Source organism: Acanthopagrus latus, chromosome 19, assembly GCF_904848185.1.
Source record: "Acanthopagrus latus isolate v.2019 chromosome 19, fAcaLat1.1, whole genome shotgun sequence".
Classification (NCBI taxonomy): Eukaryota; Metazoa; Chordata; class Actinopteri; order Spariformes; family Sparidae; genus Acanthopagrus; species Acanthopagrus latus.
The window spans coordinates 12,405,210-12,427,949 of record NC_051057.1 but is presented as its reverse complement, the minus strand read 5'-3'; the positions used below and the strand labels follow the sequence as shown (position 1 = coordinate 12,427,949).

The 22,740-nt window shown below is 43.8% G+C and overlaps 1 protein-coding gene across 2 annotated transcripts in view; it reads left to right on the top strand.

Annotated features, from left to right (window-relative positions):
- Positions 1 to 22,740, top strand: part of sema5a (sema domain, seven thrombospondin repeats (type 1 and type 1-like), transmembrane domain (TM) and short cytoplasmic domain, (semaphorin) 5A) — a 129,697-nt gene that overhangs the window by 76,277 nt on the left and 30,680 nt on the right. For both annotated transcript variants that reach the window (XR_005071605.1, XM_037079862.1), the window contains exons 11-15: positions 3,252 to 3,459; positions 5,384 to 5,501; positions 8,930 to 9,111; positions 10,899 to 11,042; positions 15,983 to 16,130. Coding sequence is in view for 1 of the 2 variants with exons in the window: in XM_037079862.1 (XP_036935757.1) it covers positions 3,252 to 3,459; positions 5,384 to 5,501; positions 8,930 to 9,111; positions 10,899 to 11,042; positions 15,983 to 16,130 (800 nt within the window). In the remaining variant the exon portion in view is untranslated. The remainder of the gene's footprint in view (positions 1 to 3,251; positions 3,460 to 5,383; positions 5,502 to 8,929; positions 9,112 to 10,898; positions 11,043 to 15,982; positions 16,131 to 22,740) is intronic.

Sequence of the window (22,740 nt, the reverse complement as noted above, 5' to 3'; positions counted from 1 at the left end):
TATTTATCTACGTTCCAATTTAATATTCCCCTTTTTTTATTCATTTATTATTGTTTAAATGTATTTATGAATAATTATTAATCATCATCATCATCATCATTATGTTAATGAGGGATACAGTTTTACCAGAGCCGTTGAATAGAGAGGGTCGCAGTGACGGAAGTTCAAAATGCTGACAGTCTCGGAGACTGCATATAGTTCCAGGAAGTTTTGGGCGGATAATTTCAATATGTGACTATACAGCGCCAGAACAGAAGTTATTGGTCATTAGCAGTCAGTAAATGCATAAATGCTCTTCTGCTGAAATTCTGTTGAGCTGCTAGTATTAGCTGCTAACTATTAAGAGGCTCCACAACCCACCGTTGCAGTGAAAAAATTGAGTGAAATTGCCTTGGAGGGAAGGGCAGTGGCTCAACCCTCTCTTCTCAAGGGCTCTGGACGTCACATTCTATTGAGCTCCAGTCAGGATGAAGCGATAATGACAGTGGTGGGGATGTTTGCCAGTGTTTGCCAGTGTCCAGCACTGTCAGGCTAATCTGATCAACTTGCACCTGCATAGTCTTAGAGAACACAGTTTTAGGAGTCCTAAACCCTTAATGAATCATACCTTACCTAGCCGTCCTAGCTTAAACTTTACTTGATGCTTTTATTGTCATGCGTATTGATTTTTATAGATGAATACATACAATATAAAAAAACAAGTTCAGGAGCTTTAAATCTCCAGATTGCACTTCATGTATGAGAAAACTGCCGACTGGAAGAATAATAAAACCAACAGATCTGTAGTTCTGAGGAGACATCAAAGCTTAGTTGTCTGAAACAAGTTTGATCGCTCTCTGCCTCCATGTGTCCTCCATATGCACATGTATCACTCCCGTGCAACCCCTCACTCAGAGATCTTAGACTCTATGAAACAGCCAAGAGCCACATGTGTCAAAAGAAGACAGATGGGTAATTGATAACATTTACATACATGCAGCTCTGATTTAACCCCTCCATGTTATCGCTGTCTGAACTGCACGGCACTGCCCGCTTATCAGTGGACTGTTTGATCACACCGGTGTGACAATGTGTGATGTTGGACTTGGCAAAGTGCTGGAAACAGTATCAGCGAGACAGCAGATACGCAGCAGCGGCCATTGTCTGCCCCATATTATGGTATAACAGACTATATGGATTATGAGCGGATGTGGCGGACAGAATTTGAACGTAGTGACCCACTTCGCTGTGCTAATGTACCGTAGGCCCGCTGGGAAATGTCAACATGATCTTCCTGTTGTACCGTCGGTGTTATTTTAGGATATCACACGTACGAGCACTCCCTCTCGCACACACGCACGGCCCGTTCCAGATCACTGGCTCTGTGCTTGGCATCTCCCTCGAAAAAACTCCCCTCTCATTGTTTGCATGCCGCTGTGATCAATGTAGCGTCGGACCAGAACTGCCCACACTGCAAGTTCCCCAGACACTACCCAGACGCTAATGAAAACATCTGAAACGCTGCCAAGGCCATTGGGTAGCGCGCATATTGTACCTAATCACATTCTATTATTAACGCATAAATGCTCTCCGCTGATTGGGTCCGTTGTGGCAAAACCTGATAGCTCCCAACTGGGCGTCCAAAGATGTCAAGGTGTAAGGCTCTTTTATTCAAACAGCAGATTTCAACTCCCCTGTTATTCAGCCCTCATTACTAATTTCAGCCTTGCAGCAGTATTTTTCTCTCACAGTCAACGTGAATGGAATTCAGTTAACTGCAAAAGATTTCCAAAAGTTCCTGGTTCCCCAAAGTGCCCCTTTTTTTAAACCAGTAATGGAGTTGAGAGATTGTGAAGGTGCGTGCCTTGAGAGAAAATAATTAACAGGCCGGTGTTGGAAAGTTATCGGATAACTTTAATCATGCTCTCATTACATGTCACCAATTAAATTACATTGCTATCGTAATTACTCAGCAGTAAGAGTAAGTTCGACTCTTGTGGGATTAGAACAGGAGACATTATAAGATATCCCTTTAATGATCCTCGGCGTGCTGCAGCAGCACAAAGAGAAATAAACACATAAACAGAAGAATTCTAAACATAAATAGACGTTAACATAAAACTAGTACCTTCTCTAAAACACACTACTGTATGGTTTCACAGGTGTTCATACTCATTGTTTGAGGTCAGCTCAAAAGCTATCCTAATGTTCTCAAAAGAGAAACAAACTAAATGTACTCCTAAATGTAACTTACCAGTGGCTAATGTTTGCAAGCTAGCTAAGAAAAAACAACATGAAAAAAAGAGACTTTACCAATACTCAACACCAGACACCCACTGAACATATAATAAATTGCATGCTAGCTAGCTAATTCTTGTCTCATTTATGGTCTGCTAAATTTACATTTGATAGATTCAGTGTCCCGTGTCACTCTTGTCTTAGCTTCTGCAGATGTCATATTATGGGGGACGTTTGGACCGCAGCCATTGAGGCTTTCATCAAACAGACATGGTCATAGTCTTATGTACTTTTTTATTATTATTATTATTATTACTGGGAGCAGTAGCTGTATTGTTATCCCTTACTGTACTGGTAACTTGAAAAAGTAACACTACTGTAACACGTTACCGAGTAATGCTTTACTTTCATCACACTGCTCGGAGCAATACTTAACTTTCACATCCTTTACTTTGAAGCAATCTATTAGCAATTCACCCTTCTTCCCATTGCATCCCTGTGCACCTAATTACTTTTCCTTCACCCAAGGGACTTCATGTATAATAGATTATGTTTGTTTTAGCTCTCCCAAAAGAAAATCTGCCCCTAACAGTATCTCCTGGGGCCTACCTTACATAGAAATAAAGGTCAGGATGTATTCACAGTGACATGCATTTCCACGCTGTTCTTTCTCAGAACTCCAAAGTGCTTTTTTTCCCCAGGAATATCCCCCTTAAAGAAAAGTAGGCCAGAAATCATGCATTCAGGCACCATAACCAGTTCCCTGGTTGCACCTACAGCACTGCATGTTGATTGAATAACCAAGCTCGGCACGTCAGTCGCCACCAGTCTTTCTTATTTCGGGAGTGATTTTTGTGCGTGGTTCACACTGAGTTCACATGCAGTTTTTGCTCATCCAGAATCACACTTCAGACTCTGCTACTCTCACCCCTCCTCTTCTTTGCTCTTCACCACTCTACCTTCCCCTCGTACAGATAAACACCCCTCTTCCTCTCTGTGACCAACTCCTCTCTTCCTCCCTCTTTCTCCTCCAGATTACGGTACTATCAGGAAAGTGCTCTCTCCTCTCAATCTGTCCACGGGGAGCTGCCTATTGGAGGAAATCGAGCTGTTCCCACCCAGGAAGAGGCAGCCGATCCGGAGCCTGCTGATCCTGCACAGCCGGAGCGAGCTTTATGTGGGTGTTAGAGATCAGGTCATCAAGATCCCGCTCAAGAGATGCAGCTACCACAAGAGCAGAGAGTGAGTGCACGTGCAAAAACAAAAACACCATCAATCTCAATGGAGACTGTCAAAAGCAAATATGCACACAACGTCGTTTTAAAGCCGCCTCTTTCATAAGATGCTTTTTATCTGAGAAGGCCAGGCCTGTATGTTGGTCAGGGGGCCTTCACTGAGATTTCTAAACCCCGTAAATCAGCTTTTGTCTGAGCCACTGGAGGTGCCCAGGGCTGCCCTCCGTCTGTCCGTCTCACTGTCTCCCTCTCGTCATCGAACCGTGCGTTTTTATTCTCCCTCACATTTCTTACTGCAGCTATGTGTGTGTGTGTGTGTGTGTGTGTGTGTGTGTGTGTGTGTGTGTGTGTGTGTGTGTGTGTGTGTGTGTGTATTAAGCAGATATACTGTATCGAGTTTCTGTCCGTCTGGAAGATGCACCCATCAAGGCATAAATATTGGCAAAGAAAACCCGAGACAGAGGCCGCGGTGCGAAGACTCACCATAAGATTGGGATCCCATCCATCATTGCGTGCAGAGAGAAAAAGGAATCACACCTGCATTCCTTATCTCCCGCACAATGAGCTGTTATTGGAATACACAGCAGAGTCGAGGCTTCATGTTACAGCTGTGGCTCTGTGATAGATGCGGCAGCCATTATGGCACTTCATCACCTCTCACGGCTTTTTCTTTTCTTTTTTTTCTTTAAGAGAAAACAAAACAGGTAGAGGGAATAAAAGCTTGCACACGAACTGGCAGCTACAGTACAGGGAGCGCTAGTGGGTTCATCACTGACATTTCTTTGAGGTCTACCTGTTTGAAATATTAGAAGGCTGCCTCTCTTTTCGGCTGTCTTTGCAGTGTGGCTCACTGATCGGTGGTGCACAATCCGCAAGGCCCTTAAGGCCCTCTGAAAGACAGGCATTGGCTTGTTCTGTCTCTCTTTCATTTTGCACCGCTGCCGTCATCCCTGCTACCGGTGTCCGTAACGCTCTGCTTCTCCTTAGCCACCCAGACGCTACGTCAGTCACCCTGCGCGTGCGAGCGAGCGACCGCCGGGTGTTTGCCTCCCCGCATCGTCAAATGGATGGCTGCATTAGTCCTGTGTCCTTGCATAAGTGCGCTTGTGTCGGTGCCCCGGTTCATTGTTATGATAGCCACGGACAGCTTTGGTTACGTTTCACTCAAGGCATGTCAGGCGGCGCTGATGCTTGCAGCTGGGAGATATGTCATTGTGCTGTCACCGCAGACTAGTATCTGCATGAAAAGAGTAACATCAGGCTTTTTTATTGCACTCGATAAACAACCCGAAGCAGATATGGCAGAGACAGATCCAGCTATCTCTGCGACAGTATCCTCACAGTCAATATTTTTTGAGGCTGATAAGCTATTTGAGTCAGAAATATATTTGTGTGTGTGTTTGTGTGAGAGTGTGTGTGTGTCAGTATGTGTTCAGACACAGAAACTATAATCCTGGAGAGAAATCAGTGCATTGTGTTAAGACAAATTTTAGGCCACTGATGCGATGTAAGCCTTGCACAGAATCGTAACACTCTCCATTCATAAATAAACAAAATTATAATTTTTCCACCTGCCTGTCTTATCTCTCTTCTCCTCTCCTCTCGTCTGTGTTAATTTCCAGTTTCCACGCTTTTCTGTCTTTTCCCAATCTCTTTTTTTATGTGTCTCTCCTTCTCTCCATTGTCGCTCTCTCCCCTGCCCTCCTCTCCCATCTTATCTCATCCCATTCCCTATTTTTACATCCATCAATTCCTCACCTTATCTCCCAACTTCCTCCATAATCTCTGCTCTTTTAATCTCCCCGTCTAAAGCTGATGTTTGATTGTGAATCCTGTCACAGTGCAGAGCTATCTCTATTCACATAAGACAGCTTAATAAAAAAGCATATTAAAAATAAAAAAAGTTAACTTTATTCCCTCTGTCCTTCCAGGGCCTGTGTGGGGGCCAGGGACCCATACTGTGGTTGGGACCTGTTGTTGAAGAAATGCACCACGCTGGAGGAGAGTGTCAGAATGAGCCAGTGGGAGCAGAGCATCACAAAATGCCCCGTGAGTTTGCTACCTGATGTCTACATACATCATTTTTGGTTTGACCAGCTTCACTGGCTGTCTCTAGTTTGCAACTTTAAAGTTGTAAGAAACACAATTATCCTTCCCCCAGCCTTCATGCTTTCCTCCTCACGTAGGGTTAATACTCACATTCATCTGTGCTCCTCTGGAAGCCACAGCCTGCTCTGTATTCTCTCCATACGCTCACAATCTACAAGCAGCAGCCCCCTAACAAAACCTGCCTCAGAAACACAACCTCGCCGGAGAGAGGGCATCTTGGGATTGAACAACTTGACTTTAAGGGAGTGACGCACAACCCCGGGAATGATCCAGAGCGCTGCCTCAATCATTCACCTCTGACTACTTGTTCATTAGCAAAACAATCTCATCCATTTGTTTTAACGTGAGCCAAATTTGGGAGCAGTATAAGGGGGTGGCAGGCCTATCAATTTCAGATGGGCTTTACTTCTTTTTTAGGCGTTTTGCGGACATCATTTTCAGGCCAGTCACAGCAGAGAGTGCGGCGTGCCTCCCTGCCCTTTAATGTGGCTTCATGTTCAGAGGGATATTTGGCATTTGAGTCGCTGAGCGCCCAGTGGCATCTGTCAGCAGAGTTGTAGCAGAAACTTGGCCTATACTGCATCCACATATGTATTCATATATATATGTATGCATATACATGCATGCCTATATGCATAAACAGGCACACACAGTATAATTTTGCCAAGTCACATTGGCTGCAACTCAGCATTTATTTTCTTAATGCTGGAGGCTGAAAATCCCTCAGCCAATTGGAGCATTACTACATTAAACTGAGCCATACGTTCATTTATTTCATCCTGAAACTGGTCATCTTATAGTTAATTTGCTTTATGTGTTAAAGGTATAGTTAAACATTTGGGAGCAGTGGCAATTTAGATGAGAAGCTAACATAAATATGGCCAATATAAACCTAGAGCCTGGAGAGAGTCAGCTTAACTTAGCATGATGACTGAAAACAGCCAGCCAAGGATCTGTCCAAAGATAGATAAATAACAAATAAAACAATCCACACCTCAAAAGCTCACCAATGAACCCATTGTGTGCTTTATATATCGCTTGTTTGATCAAAAATGAGTGCATAAAGGGAACACGAGCAGTACATGAGCAGTGGTTTCCTGTCCACTAAGCTATGCTAAGCTATCTGTCTCCAAACTACTACTTTTCAGTGCAAGATTTGAGCAAATATCTGTGTTTCCAGCAGAAGCGTGGCCACCAAGCCCTTTAATTTTAATACTTTTATTTGGCCACAGCAGCGTCCACACCGGCAGTGTCATCTGTATTTACTCACTTACCCTCGGTCTAACCAGGTCCGATCCATTTAGCATGAGCATGAATTAACTTTGGCAGTTACAACTTTGAATGCTGGCGGAGCGAAATGGCCATACAATAGGGCTCATGAAGCCAGACCAGGATGGTTAAATTGTTTGCTGGCAACAATTTAATGCCAAAAAAAACCTGGAAAACAAGAAGCTGCCTTTTATCACAGTTAGTGTCTCACTCCCTATGAGTCCATTAACAGTTTTTAAAAAGGCTTAACTGGCTGAATGTCTGGGAGTGTGGAGCTGGAGGCCAGTCAAGGGTTTGTACAGTGAGCTGCGTTGTGTAGGCAGGGACAGTAGATACGCATTACCAACCTGTTCTCAAACGCCATCTGGCAGCACAGTCTCAAATCTATACGGAAACGAGCAAAACTAAGTTCCTATTTCAGGGGAAGGTGCAAGTCTTAGTCACGGTTCTGTATGTTTTTCACTCAGGTAAAATGAAAAATAGTCTTTAGGATAAAAAAAAAAAAAAAAAAATGGGACAGCTGTTCCAATTTCAGCCCGTAAAAGAAAATGATTTCTCTCATAAACCACATAAAGCATGAGTGGCTTTCATCATCCTTCAGGACTGATCGATCATCCTGTTGCTGGTGTCCTTTCATTTCTGCTTTCTACTTCAATGAAAGAACTTACTCTTTTTTTTATTTATTTATATGTGTTATTCAGGGACAAATATTCAGCATGAGACATATAATGCCATCCACTGATCTTCCAAAATGTTGAAACCAATTGACTACAATACAGTGTTCTGCTGGGAAACCTTGGGTCCTGGCATTTTTTTTTTTTTTTTGTGGATTCCGCTTGGCACACACCACCTTACCGTTCAAGTACACCCCTCATGGCATTGGCACTCCCCAATAGCAATTACCCCTGCAGCTAGGATGATGCACCCTGCAATGTCGCAAATGCTCAGGAATGGCCCGAAGAACATGACAAAGAGCTCAAGGCGTCTACATGGCCTCCTAATTCCCCCAGATCACAAACCAGTCGACCATCCATGGGTCGTGCCAGGATTGTGTGATTCATGGAGGCCGTACATCACCACCCACAGGGCTCAAAGGATCAGACAAAAAACGCTGCAGTCATGGTGAAGTCTGATCCACGGTGGGGCCTCTATGTATCGAACTTGTTGCCATGAGGGGGTGTACAGTGTTTATGTTATATAGGTCGGTGTAGACGTGGCATCCACAAGATTCCTAGCACTCAGTTTTTTCCAGCAGAGCACTGATCAGTATATATACATGCCCTATATCGTTTATGGTCTAAGCTGTATACGATTGGTAAGGAAAGGTGCTGTATTGCCTGTTTATGTCTTAGCTGTTTGTTTTTCTCTGCAGCCCACTGATGCAAATGCTGTCTGCCTTAGCCAAACGTCCCCCATTTAGGCAGACGGCAGAGTTCAATTACCAGTAAGAGCGGAGGGCAGACGTTATTTCTGCCTCCGCCAAAGCAGCTGATGATCACGCTCTCGCCTCTCCCCCCATACGACAGTGTCCTTTGCATTTCTAAATCACCCCGGAATGCAGCGGGCTCGTATCATCTGCAGCTCGGAATCTCACGCCGGTGCTTTTTTGTATTTAGCTCGTACGCCGAGCACATCGCTCGTAATTCATAGCTCCCGCAATATCGGAGCCTTCCCGTTTCATTCTGTTTTGCTTCAGCTATCTATTTATGTTGCCACTTTTATTTCCTCATATTTCTGTCCTTTGAATATGTCCATTCACAACATTGATTTTCCTCTCTGAATCTCCCTTTTGCTATTCTGGAATCTCATCATATCCTGAGACAATTTTAATATATCTTTCTTGTGTTTATGGCACATTTTGGCCCATATAACTGCACAATTTTGGATGTGCTGTAGATGATGTAATGCAGTTATTTTTGCATCTATTTGAGGGGAAATTGATTTCTGTTTGCGTCCGCCATAGTAGCCGTGGGCGGTGTTTCCCAGAGCAACACATCCCTGAGAGCATCGCTCTAATGCAATGACCACTTTCCGAGACAGGCCATTACTCTGAAATGGTTTATTTTTTTATTTTTTTTTGCTCTTTTCACTGCTAACAGATCCGCAACGTGACTGTGGACGGAGGCTTCGGCTCCTGGTCAGGCTGGTCTACATGTAGTCATAATGATGGAGGCAGCGCGGGGTCCTGTCTATGTCGGACACGAGCCTGTGATAACCCCGCCCCTCAGTGTGGAGGCCAGCAGTGCTATGGCATCAGCGTGGAGGTCGCCAACTGCTCCAGGTAAATTCTTTCTGTGACGACGCCCCATCTGTCTGAGCCAGCAGTTTATAAATATGTACAGTGGTCTTTTGTGTCAAGAGGATGGCGGAGTAAGGGTGCAGATACAGGAAATTGTTAATTTATTCCCGTCATCCTCACACCTAGTCATCAGAAATGCACACACATTTAATTGTTCCGGATTACACATTCAGTGTCACTTTATTTGGGAAAAGTGTTGATTGGGTGTTGTTTATTCCACTCACTCAGCTGATACAAGACTGATTTTAGCGCTCTGAGTTAAAATTAACTGCTGGTGTGCATCAATCTTGTGCCTGCCAAAATAGAGAGCTCATGAACAAATCCCTGCATATAAGATATCGCATGTGTGTTGATAAGGCAGGGCAACTAAGAGTTAGTTTTCGTTATTAATTCATTTATCTATGATTTTTTTTTTTTTTTTTAAGAAGCAGTAAGTCTTTTAGTCTAATTAATGTCCGAAAGTAATAAAGTGCTTATCTCAAGTTACCAGAGCCCCCAGATATTAAATTTACATTGAAACAGAAGGAGACAAGAAGTCTGAAACCATAACTGTACAAAAGTTGAAAAAAAAAAAAAACAAGAAATAAAGTAACGATTACACTAAAGGACAGGGAAAAGGTAGCCAGATGAGCTGATAAGCATGAGATTCACAACTGCCATCAGTATGATGTTAAACATTAACATCTGATATACATTCAGTTATATCCCGGGCAGGAAATTGACAGTGAAATCAATAGGCCAAGTTGCAGAATTTAGTCACTATCAAGACAACACAGGCCAACACAAGCTCATGGATGTAATATTTATTTGCTTACTTTTATTGACCATGCTGGTAATGTTGGTAGTCCTTCTTGTGTATGTATTTGATTTTAACAAGCATGAAACCATTATAGGAGTAAAGATGGACGCAGGTATTATAAAAAAAGAGGAAGGTGTGCGAGACACGTAGTGCGACAAATACACTCCTCGTTCCCTTTGTTTGCATGCGCCAGTGAGGAATGTGAAAATTGGCGTTATGTGTTGCAGTATAAAGCCGAGAGGGGAGGGAGGGACTGTGAAAGCTGTTTGTGTCATCACTCCGCTGATGGAAGGTTGCGACAGACCCGAGACATCCCTGCCGAACTATTGCACTTTTTTACAAGCTGCCAAATATCTTAGTGTTGTGATCACTTTGTGGCTTTATTGCGTTGGTTTGGAGGTGTGAGTGCATATCTGATACGATCAGCCAAAAACATTAGCCCGGCGTGAGCTAAACTGTAGCATTTCATTCTCTTGAAAAAGTCCTCCCCCCCTACTCCTCACTGTGTTCCACCTTGGGAGCGCTCTTTAGGGCTTAGATGCAGTGTGAATAACTTTTATCTTTACCAGGATCATGAGAAAACGCAATAATTCAAAGAATTTTCTCAGAATTCATCACTTGGAGTGACTCTTTTTAGCTTTATGGAAACAGCCCCAGAAGCCTTGATCTGTTAAACTCATCTGTATCCACACCTTTATCTCTTCCCGAAGATCTGGAAGAAAAAACATCTTCTGTGACTTCTGCGTTGTTATGTGTTCTGAATTAGATCGATTTACGACCTCGAGTCAGCTTCCAGAACTTAAATTTAAGCCATATTTTCAGCCCTCTCTGAGAAAGCAAAGTCATTCCTCATGGCGTGATCAGCTCATGAGAGTAATGTGACTTTCTTCTCGCTCTTACCTTGTTGTTGTCCTTCTGTCGGTGGCTAAAGTTGTAGCTTAGACTGATGCAGCTCTGCTTGTCTCCATAGAAACGGAGCCTGGACTCCCTGGACCTCCTGGTCTCCCTGCAGCACCAGCTGCGGCATCGGCTTCCAGGTCCGACAGCGCTCCTGCAGCAACCCGACCCCTCGCCACGGCGGACGAGTGTGTGTGGGCCAGAACCGCGAGGAGAGGTATAATGCGCACACCTACACACACACACAGATGATTGCATGTTCATACATTCATCCCCGTGTACCGATGAAAGCGAATCCATGCTGTAAATGCGTTTGGATTCGCGTGCACGTCATAAAAAAAGAAAATAGGCTTTTTTGTTCCATAATTTGCAACCTGCAGTTTGTAAGCATGACTCTGACTGTGACTTTTTCTTGTTCCTTTTTATTTTTTTCCCCCTCACTTCTGTCCAAGTTTGTGACAGCCAATTAAGGAATGAGTGGGATAGGCCTGTGCTTGGGTAATTATCTGGCTTTCACACACAGACCGAGGCTGCGTTTTTGAAGCTTTGGAGGCTTTGGCGTAGAATAATCGCCTTTTTAAAAAGATGTTTGTGTGGTTTCTAAGCAACCTTCAAGGCCTGAAATAAAATAAATCAGTATTTGAAGGAGAGAGAGTGTGACAAAGCACAAAGAGACACACAAAGCGGCTCAGGTAGAAAAGGTCAAGAGCTGCAAAGTTTCTCCTCGCCTCTTGATTTTTTAAGGTTATTTCAAACTTTCTCTTCGAGTGTTTGCCAAATGAAAAGACAACTTAGGAAAAACCTTGACAGCTTCCGTGGTGTGGTGAAAATTAGACACGCCGCGGCTCTATAGCATTATTTCAAATTCCTTTTTAATAGAAACTGGTGTTGCTTAATGAACTTGGGCATAGCTCTCCTGTGTCCATAGAGTTTGTGAGGCATCATGCTGGTGTTTTTCATCCAACCCCTGCTGCTAACCACAGGTGGAGGCAGGAAAAGTGCAAATAAATACAGTTCAGAGGGTACGGGGGGCGAAGGAGAGGGGAGTAATCAATTGTTACCAATTGTTACCATGGCAACAGCAACAGCATTGCGGTGGATGAGTTATTGGATACGGCCTTCAAGGATGAACCTCATATTACATCCTCTTTTTTCCGCACTTTCTCATCTTCCTTAACCTCCCACCACCTCTTTTCACACTCACTGGCGCTCTTGGTCGAGTAGTCCTTTTTTTGTCGAAGACTGCTCCACCAGCAGCTCTGAGTTGACCGGCCACGGCGCAGTTACGCCACCTACACACACCAAAAAAAAAAAAAAAACGCTTGGCTGGCATCGAAAGACCGCGGCAGGCCCAGAAGCTGGGTTTTTTTTCGCCACCCCCTCTTATTTCTTTAATCTCCTTTGTTCACCGCTCTCGGTACTTGCGCTGTTCAGCTATTTAAAACACCTTAGGCCAGTCAGGGGGCCAGCTGTGAGGGCTGGAAAAAAAAGAAGAAGAGGAGAAAGAGGAGGTTTTTTTTGCGTGTGTGTGTGCCGGCGTGTGAGAGAGCGAGACAGACAGATAGTAAGAGAAAATGTGTTAACAGATGAATAATGCTGTGTCAGTTTGAGTCTGCCTGAGGGAGAAAAAGATAGGACAAGGGATGCGAGAAAATGTTTTTCGGGTGTTTCCGTGATGCGAGCATTACCATGCGTGCCAGACATGTATATCACAAAAAAAAAAAATTTAAAATGTGTCGCAACTGCCAAAAACTTCCAGCACATCTGTTGTTTATAGTTACCCATGTGTGAAATAAGTCACGTCCGCTGTACGAGCTTTAATTTTGCATGGCATGAAAAGGGCCGGCATTTTATCAGCTTTTTTTGCTCACCGAACGATCCTTTTAATGCCGCAAAAGGCTTTTTTATTTTACGGGGCGCAGGCCTCCTTTCAGAGGTGTTAGGCGTCTGCTTACAAGCCTCACCACTCACTTTGTTCTTCCCATGTTGCCTCGAGTGCCCCATTCGAATTAATGCTCCAGACTTTATGTTCCAACATGAATGCATATGGCGTGGGCTCATATGTACATAAACAAACATAGCTGGAAAAAAAAATGGAGAGATTCAAAGTCCTTCTTCTTCTTTCAGCTCTTTTCTGTGGTGTTTTTTTTTCTGCCAGCAGGCTCCCCTGAAGTTTGGCCCTGATTGTTTGCAGCAGGGAGAGCTTTTAAAGATAAAGCAAATGTTCTGAAACCAACCGTGCAGTAGCAGCAGCAGCGGCAGCAGCAGCGCTATGGGCTTAAATCTGGCTGGTTAATGCCTGCATTTATGAACCTTCTGTCAGTATTTCCCCCCTCAGCATACTGACTTCGTCCACACTGCTTACTCAGCCTATAGCGAGTAATTAGCAGCGTTTTAGTCCCATCAGCCCTGTGTGTTTTTTAAAGAGGAGAGAAAAGGATAAGAGGGACTAAAGCCTCTGATTTGTCTGAAATGATTAAAGTGTGTATGATGGTGAGTTTGAAGCCCTAAATCTGCTTTATATTGATCGTGGCAGCTTTTTTTTCATTGCGCCGCAGTGCACAGCGGGGGTATTTTGTCTTTGTGTGTGCGTGGAGGGGGTGTGCGTCTTCCTCCTCCTCTCAAGCTTCAGCAAAGATTGTAATCCACACTCTTCCTCGCTGCTCCACACTCCCCCGCCGTATCATCCCGCTAAAAGCGTGCAGATTAGTAAAAGTGGGGAAAAGAACACTCCGCTCTAAGGATTTTTTAGAACCAGGGTATACAGAGTGTAGCTTTTGATTTGCCATGAACAATAGTCAGAGTTTTTGAGAGGAGCACAATGGAAATACCGAGCCTGAGCCTCCAGAGGAAAGGGTATGAAGTTAAAGCTATTTTAGCACAAGAAGACTCAGTTTTCCTCAAAAGGCAGTCGTGCGCCCCAAAACACAACAAAATAGCAATAAAAGCAATTTTATAGGATGCGTAGAAGTTGTAAAATAAATTATATGGCTCTAATAAGCCTGGCAATCGTCTGTCGTTATTGTATAATGGGGACTGAGTAATTAAGTATTTTAGACATCGCAGTAATCCCGTCTTGTAAAACGATGTAATTAGAGATGATGCATGCATCATTGTGGCTTTTTTAATCGGCTGTGTCAATGAATTATGCAAAATGCATATGCGTGATCATTAAGATTGGAGATGGAATGTTCTTAGATGTACAACGCTGGCTGTTACGCCATGTGCAGACATACACCGCGGACCGATCCGATGTTCGGCTTCGCAGTGTTCACCGTGTCTCTCTGCAGTCTGCGGCCACATCAAAGACGTGCGCTGGGATTTGTTAAAGTTTGTTTTAAGTGGAGTTTACGCGCCTTTGCAGACTGCCCTGTCTTGTGGTATGAACCCTTTGTAGCTATTTCAGTTCAGTGCAAGGTTTTAGAACTGTGGTGACGTCTTCGGTGCCCTTCACATTTAATGTTAGTGCTCAGTCAGATAAAGTAGCTATTCCATTTTCCACAGACCCCTGGAAAGACACTGTCAGTCATGATCATGTAGAAGGAAAGCTTATTGTTGAAGCTCGCTACCTCATGGCTGTCATTTAAATCTTGTAACTACAGTACACAATCCAGCAATTACAGTCGATACAGCTGCGCTCTTCATTTTTTCTACGATAATGATGGATCGATTGAGTGTGTGCAGTGTGAAAGGGATCACTGTGATGCATCTACAGTAGCCTTCAGCTCTATGAAACATTTGTTGTAGCTTCAATGCTCAGCTCAATGTTTAGATTTTCATGTACGCAGCTTTCATATTTTGGTTCAGTGTCATCCTATTCATCAACATCCTTTGTAACAGGCAACTACTCAGACAAAAACGCTCTGATAAACCCACTGTACACTAGCCCACCATCAAAGGGACCCGATGTTCCATCAGGCCAAAAGCACATTTTTTCTGAATACTGCTCTAAAGTAAAGACACACTCTCGTATCAATCAGTTTACACATCTTAGCTGATGGAATTAACGTATTTTTCCCTCACCCTAACCAAGCAGTTTTGTTTGCCATGTGTTTATTATTGTTACCATGACAAGGTGCAGGTCTGAATACTCTAAGATATTAAAGAAGAATTTTAGTTATAAAACATTTGTAAATTAACTAAAATGATCAAAAGAGTGAAAATAAATAACAGTGTTGATGTTACAGGTCCATGCATGCTACAGAGATAATGCTGACATTAGCATGCTAACCATCTCACCCAGGCCCATCCAGGTCTAAAGGTGCCAGTGCTAGCAGAGTAAAAAAAACACCAACACTTCTGCAGTGCTTGAAACTCCCAGTCCCAATTACTAACTGCACAGCTAACCAAGCTAACTAGCTATTGCCTGCTGTAGTTAGCAGCACTTAGCCGTTACCTTTGTGATATACTGCCCCCCTATTTGTTTTGAGTTTGAATTCAGAAGGTGGCCAGGTCCCCAGACAAAATTAGCCACCAGCTGATGAACATTGTGGAGCGTTCAGCTGATAAAATGAGACAAATTTACCTCAGGAGTTGGAGGAGACAGAAACAGCTAAAAAGGAGGACGCGTATCGGACTTATATTCATCAGGTGGCCAGAAACACAAATCTAAATAAATGTTAATTTTGCTCCATACTGCTGGAAGTGTACCAGTGTAACAGGCAAGAGTTTGCCATGATCTTTGTCCTTAAAACCTTTTTTCGTGATTAGACATCAGTTCTGTATTCACAACTTGTCACGCTTCTCCCAAGTGATGTTGTTTAAATTAATTTTTACTTGTTTTTCTGGTTGTCTGACATCTGGAGTTTCTTCTCCGTCGGTTGTGTGGTTGTTTGACTTATCGCTAGGTCTCGATAAGACATCATTTTAGTGGCCCCATTTACCTTTTCTAAGCACAGTATTTATAACACACTATAATGCAGTTTTATGGAGGTATATGGACGTTCATAATGTGCAGTATCTGTCAACGATAATAATTTGTGCTCCATTTTTGGGTGCCCACACTCCTGTTGTCATTTACAGGTACATTAATAGATATTTATATCTACTTAAAACTAAGTTATAATGTGTTACTGGCGATTTATGTTGTGTTTATTAACTGCCTATTATTGTCAAATAGGCTTTGAAGTAAAGAAAATCTGCCGTCTTCCCTCACAGGTACTGTAATGAACACCTGCCCTGCCCGCCACATGTCTACTGGTCAGCCTGGTCGGCATGGGAACGCTGCACCCAGCCTTGTGGCGGAGGCATCCAGTCACGTCGCAGAACCTGTGAGAACGGCAACGACTGTCCCGGGTGTGGTCAGGTATGTCACGCGAAACAATACCCTCTCACGTGCACACCGTCTTCCAATCCGTCTTTTTCTCTGTCTGCTCATTGTCTAGGAGCTGAGCCCTCAGTCATTTAATGCGATGAAGAGTCAGCGGTGATGAAATTGGAACGTCTAACACAACCAAATCCCCTGGCTATATTTATACAGTGGCAGCAGCCATCAGATTTATTACCAAGACCTATTTAATACCACACACACACACAGTAATCGCTCCACATATGAATAGGCTTATTTTCTGCCGCAAAGCTTTTCTTTTTTTCCAAAGCATGGATGATGCAAGGGAAGCGTTAGAAATATGACCGCTCCTCTTGTTGACAGAATTATGTGATGCCCGTGTTATTTCTGTTGCCGTTTTCACACATGCACACACACACACACTCACACTCATCCACAGTCTGGGTAAAAATAAGAGAGAATGAACATGATAGCTGTAGCTTCTCGTGTCCCTCTTGGAAACGGATTAAAGAATATAGGTCAGGGTCTTGTGGATGCATGAGTGTGTCCTGAAGTGTGTTTTTTTTTTGTTTGTTGGTCTGCTTCTTTGTCATTTTGAGTAAACAAGAGTTTTAGATGATTTGAGAAAAAAAAAAAGCTCAATAGCTCCTTTGAATCTAGGCATAGAATTAAGATGATGGTCAGGATTACACACACATGCTACCTCTTTGATGCTGCATTTGCATGTATGAATACAGGCCTTTTCTCAGTGTCTGCATGTAGAAAAAATGATCGGACATCACACAAAATTAAAAAGGATCTTGGATGAAAAAAAAAAACAAAAAGCTCTGCCAAACACTGGAAAAGCCTTCAACGACCCAAATAACATTTAGCTGAAAAAGTACATCCCACAGGTTGTGTAATGGCCCGTTGTGACGCTGAATAACACACTGCCAGCATTATGAAACATCCCACACAAGGCCCCGCAACCCCAAGAGCATATATAGTATCGGATAATTGCCCATGACACATTAGTAGCTCCAGAACGCCCAAATGAAAAGGCTGACCTCCCATTAAGTCGCAATTTAGCACTCATGCCATATCACCCACCACTACGTGTACCTACCTTCTCATTCTCCATCTCTCTCTCACACACACACACACACACACACACACACACACACACACACACACACACACACACACAAACACATTCCCAGCGGATGGCAGCTGTCGTATTTCTGTCACTGCGCAGCGGCCATTATCCTCACTGGAGCATCCTGGGAATGCAGCAGTCATTCCTGAAGGAACTCGGTTCAGAGAAGTAAAGCGCTGACGAGCGCGAGGGAATCCGAGGAGCAAGCGCGCCGCCACCGTTTCCAAAAGGGGAAAGCCCGTCTCTTAGTGTCTGGTATTTTTTGATGTCTGGAGACGAGTTCAGTCTCACTGAGCAGGAGATGTTAGGGAGAGTTTTCGCTGGTGTCAGCTGAGGGGACAGTTTCATAGCGATTACAGACAAGGAGGTGGCATACGAGAGAGAGCTGAGGCGGGTCAGCGGCAAAGGTCAAAAGATCCCCTTGTATAAACTCAATACTCCCTCTGTCTGTTTCACCCACTCTGTCTCTCGGACTTTAACTTGTTGTCACTGTTTGTTTTGCTTCCTCATCGACTCCCTGTCTTCGAGCGCGGCCGCACAGACTTAATTGGGGCCGTGTCACCCACCAGAGTTGTAATTACATGCAGATTTCTGCAGACACCTTCTCTTTTCCCGAGGACGACTTTATTTGGACAGCTTGGTTAGCTTGTGTTCAAGCTGTATATTTACTCAGATCAAAGAAACATTTGCTGCCTTTCATTTACAACACTGATAAGGTGCCTAATGACACAGCTGGTAATGTATAACAATTGCTCCAATGCACTTAATGCCCTGAAGAAGTAAAGCTCAAGTGTTTGAGACAGAAAAACATTTCAGTGAAATGAATTATATAAATTTGTGTTCATCGCTTGAAGATCAATGATGATGGGAGTGTGTTCTTTTAATTTCATCAAGTAACACCCACCCCCCCACCCAAAAAAAAGTGATAAATGTGATGTTTTTTTATGTGCCATCTGTTTGAGTTCTCTTCCCCCGGATGGATCTAAGTTTAATTAAACAGAAGGAGACCACACACACACATAATCGAGCACACGCATGTTGCAGCTTCTGTCATCACAGCTACTTTTTTTTTTTTTTAGACCAGGCACCCAACTGAGACCTGAAGAGATGAACACTGTGTATGTCTTATTCATCGGTGTTTGGTATGTACTTGTGTTGCATTCATGTTTACCAGCCAGGATTGATATCGCTGCAGCCACCTGCGGTCAGCTCCGGGCGTTTGCCAGACATTAATCGACAGCAGCGAGCCAACATCTGCTTGGTGTTTCACAGAGATCTCAGGCAAAGAAATACCAACATGAAAGTTTGAGAAAGTTTACAGAGGTGGACTGAAGTAGCCATTCTCAGGTCAATCACTGAGCATTCAGTTGATACATTTCTCTTGATTCTTTATTGATCCCTGAAGTGAAATTTTCTCCACTTATAACCCCTCCACAGGGAGCTCACGGCGCGGAGTCAGATACAGAATAGCTCAAGCGGAGCTAGTAGGGATTCAGGTCAAGGACACTTAAGTTTAAACAAAAGTGTCTCCTCAGACTTTACAGCCCTGCTGGGGTAAAAACTAAATGTTACTAAAATAAAAAACTCTCTAGGTGCATAATTTCCATCAAACATGCCCTAATGTTGCCCTGTGTGCCATTGCCCTCAGCAGTCTTATCATTATCGAAGTACTTAGTCCTCAGGTGCTCCGTGCCTCATTTTGCTGATGCGAAAGGCCACGCGACTGCAACTTCATCAGTCTGAGCCCTGCTCCATGCACCGCAGTGCTGCGTCTCTCTCGTTTCACTGTATCCACATTACAGGTTTGACTCCCCAGAGGAGCTGGCAAAATCTGGAATGGAAATAAACAAGGGAGGCGCTGGTGATGCAGCGAACCACATGGGCGTTTAAACCTTGTCCTTGCCTGTTTGGATTCTCAAAAGCTCTTCTGGAAAAGAGGATGCAAGCACGGTCAGTCGACCTTGGGTGACTTGGGTGTGAAAAAAACATGTTTTTTTTCCATATCAGGGAGGTGATGAGTCATAATTCAGTAAAGGTTAGGTATAAGTTTGTTAAGTCTTGCCAATACACAACTAAGTCATTATAATTACCCTTTCGATGCAGTTACAAGCGGCAACATCTGGGGCCGACAAATTATGCCAAAGCGGAAGTTCAACAAACTACAGTTCCTTGAATGGCTACTTAAGGCTGGCTCCAAAAGTGAGTCAATCCCCACAAGACTCTATTAAATTGCCCAACTTTACAGCAGAATTAAACATGTTTACAGGCTAGTACAAAACAGCTTAGATGGCTTTGGCTGATTTACCTCAACCAGAAGCTAAACTGAACTTGAGCACAGACACATACACTTTTTATGCCAAAAATTACTCACTATCTCAAGAATAATTTACAGCAAGGTATTCTGGCTGTTTTGGGTGAATAAACACAAATAAAGGGCCCGTGTCCACATAGCAGAAAAGCGCTGCTGGTGCCCATGGGAGCGCTGTTGGTTTTGATTGACAGCTGCTAACGATATGTTAACAGAGGGCTGACCACACAGCTAATAACAAGCTTACAACGCGTAGGCTGATAAAAGCACAACACTCAACAGTGAGTGTGCAGACAATCTGTTCCCACAAACTGACTTTTTAGTTTCAGACTGATACAGCACAGGATAGACAGACACAGCCAGAACAAGGTTCTTCCATTTTCTTGGTTACCAGGGAGATACACGATACAGCCAATACATGATAGTTGCTTTAAAAAAAAGCACTGGTGACGCTTTCTGAAAAGTCGAAAACGTTATGGGGACATGAGCCCTGATTCTGCAAATCTGTGTGAACAACATATCTTGTTAGCTTTAGCTAGCTAGATAGTTCTGTCTACATGGACGTGTTTCAATAAACCAGGGTTCACTCAGCTCTCCCCAGCACCACCCACACTCCACCTCTTTGCTGCTTTTTGATTTGCCGGGAGTTAAGCAGGAGTGGACCACTGGTTTCAAAATAAGTCCAATTATATGTAAGCTTATGAGAAAATGACCCTTCTTATGACTTGATGTATTACCACAGTAAACATTTTATTCATGATTCATGAAGTCAATCATTAGTTTGAAGTGTTCGTCAATACAGCATGATGTTCGTTTTGTAAATTATGGTCCCGTTTTGGATAAAGTAGAATGGAACCCAGGGTATGCTTGACAGATGGTTGGCATGCCAACACCAATGCATGTCCACGGATTTTCAGACAGATCCAATCAGGATATCATCCATAGCCTCACCCTCTGGTCCAAATGTGGTCACTTCTGGCCGTACTGCCAAACTTGAGGCTTCAGAACTGTAGTCCACAAACCAATGGGTGATGTCACAGTGGAATTTCACACCTCACCTTAAAACATGCTGTCCATCAAGGCAGGGAGTTCATGAGGAATCATTGTTCATGAGCATCAAAGATTAAAGTGACTTGTATATTTGCTATAATGAATTACTTATTTTTGTAGCTGCAGTGTGCTTATCAATCAGCTATGAGGACTAATTTTTCATCTCTAGAACAGAGGAAAGCTTCCACAGAGTTGTCCAACCTTCATAATACATCACAGCGAACATGCAGTCTTAATTTGGCTTTGTCAGAGTCTCTGCTTCTCGGCTTCTTTATGGTGTTTTCAGTTGATGTTTTAGTTTTGCCCATTACATTCTTCACCAGGCACCAAAGGAACAAATCTCCTTTAGGAGGTAATTCAAAGATTTGCCCTCACTGTGGAATTTCCCACTTTATACTCCAAAGCACTGTACATCAAATGTCTTACACATCCAAGGATGATCGAAGAGGATCATTTTTCTCTGCAGAGCTGCACATCTTGACTCTCCCTCACAGAGTTAAGTAAGTCAAATATGGGACCATGCAGAACCGACGATGCGCAGAGCTGCTTAATGACACCGAGAGCTGTTCTATTTACCTGCGATAAATTCAGTAGTGCAGCCAGGCTGTGAAATGAAAGTTAAGTACCCAGTGTTTGTGTAGGCAGACTGATGTGTGAACACACTTGTGCAGGTTTTTTTTTTTTTTTTCGTGTTGTTCAGTGTTTGTGTGTGCGACTTGGCGCACACGTGTGTGTGCGCGCGCACACTGGTGTGTAGCCAGGAGACCTGCTTCTGGCCGACAGCAGGCTTCATTATGGAGTCAGACTTGTGGGGAGACAGCGAGACCAAAGAGAGAGAGAGAGAGAGAGAGAGAGAGAGAGAGGAAGTCGGTGTTTGACAAAGTGTGTTGTGGTCGGCGCCGCTAATTGAACTGATGTGTCACAGAGACTTGAGAAACATTAGGACTCCATCTCCGTGGACTTAACCACAATGGATAAAGATGTAAGCGCTGGAGAGGATTAGTCATTCTCACATCTCACATCTGGACCGTTCACTTAAACGTTGGGCACTAGTGTGTATATGTCGGCATCCTTATTAACACACACACCCTCTCTTCTCTCTCCCTCCCTCACACACACACACACACGCACACACGCGCAGCTCTCCCAGCCCAATAAGACATGTAATGAGTGTAATGATGGTAGCAGGCTGGAGAGGCACGACTCCTTATTATTCACCTCCCACAGCTGGCCAGACACAGAGAGCCTTTTGTACCCCCACACACACACACACGCACACACAAGTTAAGACCCACAATGTATTTCACTCTCCACTCCACATTCATACATTCCTCAATAAAAATATGAGGGTTTATACTTCCCCAGCACTCAGGCGCTATGCTGACACACACACTGTGTCTCTCTCGATCTCTCTCTCTTCGTCCTCTTCAACCTGTATCCCCTCAGCCTGTAACACCTAAAAAAAATAAGCAGAAAGGGGTCCGCAGAAAGGATGGAGAGGAAGGGGAGATAGGAGCTGCCTGAATCCATAACTCAGCCATGCATAAACTTATAAGCATGCACGCGCCTCACACACACGCGCGCGCGCGCACACACACACACACACACACACACACACACACACACGTCAGAGACAGAGTGCCAGACTCAAGTCAAACTTTCACTCAGCAGTCAACTTGACACACACACACACGCACTCAGCCAGACTACCACTTCCATACTGACCAGCTTGTTTGTGTGAGGCAGTAAAGATGCTATCAGGCGTCCTCCTCCTCCCACCCAGCTCTCCTGAGCTCCAGCCAAAAACACATTACAGAGCCGGCCGTCTCGGAGCAGCTGCCTGTTAAAGGTGTTGCGCAGCAGAAAATCGTTGCTCTCCATTTGCCCGTAATGCATATCACCGCTCACGCTCGGAGAGGAGGGGTGGGGGGGTGGATATGAGACGAAAATCAGCAGACTAATTGAATCCAATTTTGTGTTCCACATGGCACTTGTCACGTTCCACTGCTTTCCGCCATGTTTTCACTTTCGGTTAATTTCTCTGGAATTGAGATGCGAGTGTGTCAGGAAATGTATCCCATTTTTGTTGTTGTTGTTGTTCTTTTCTTGTGGTTTTATTAGTGTATTTTATTAGC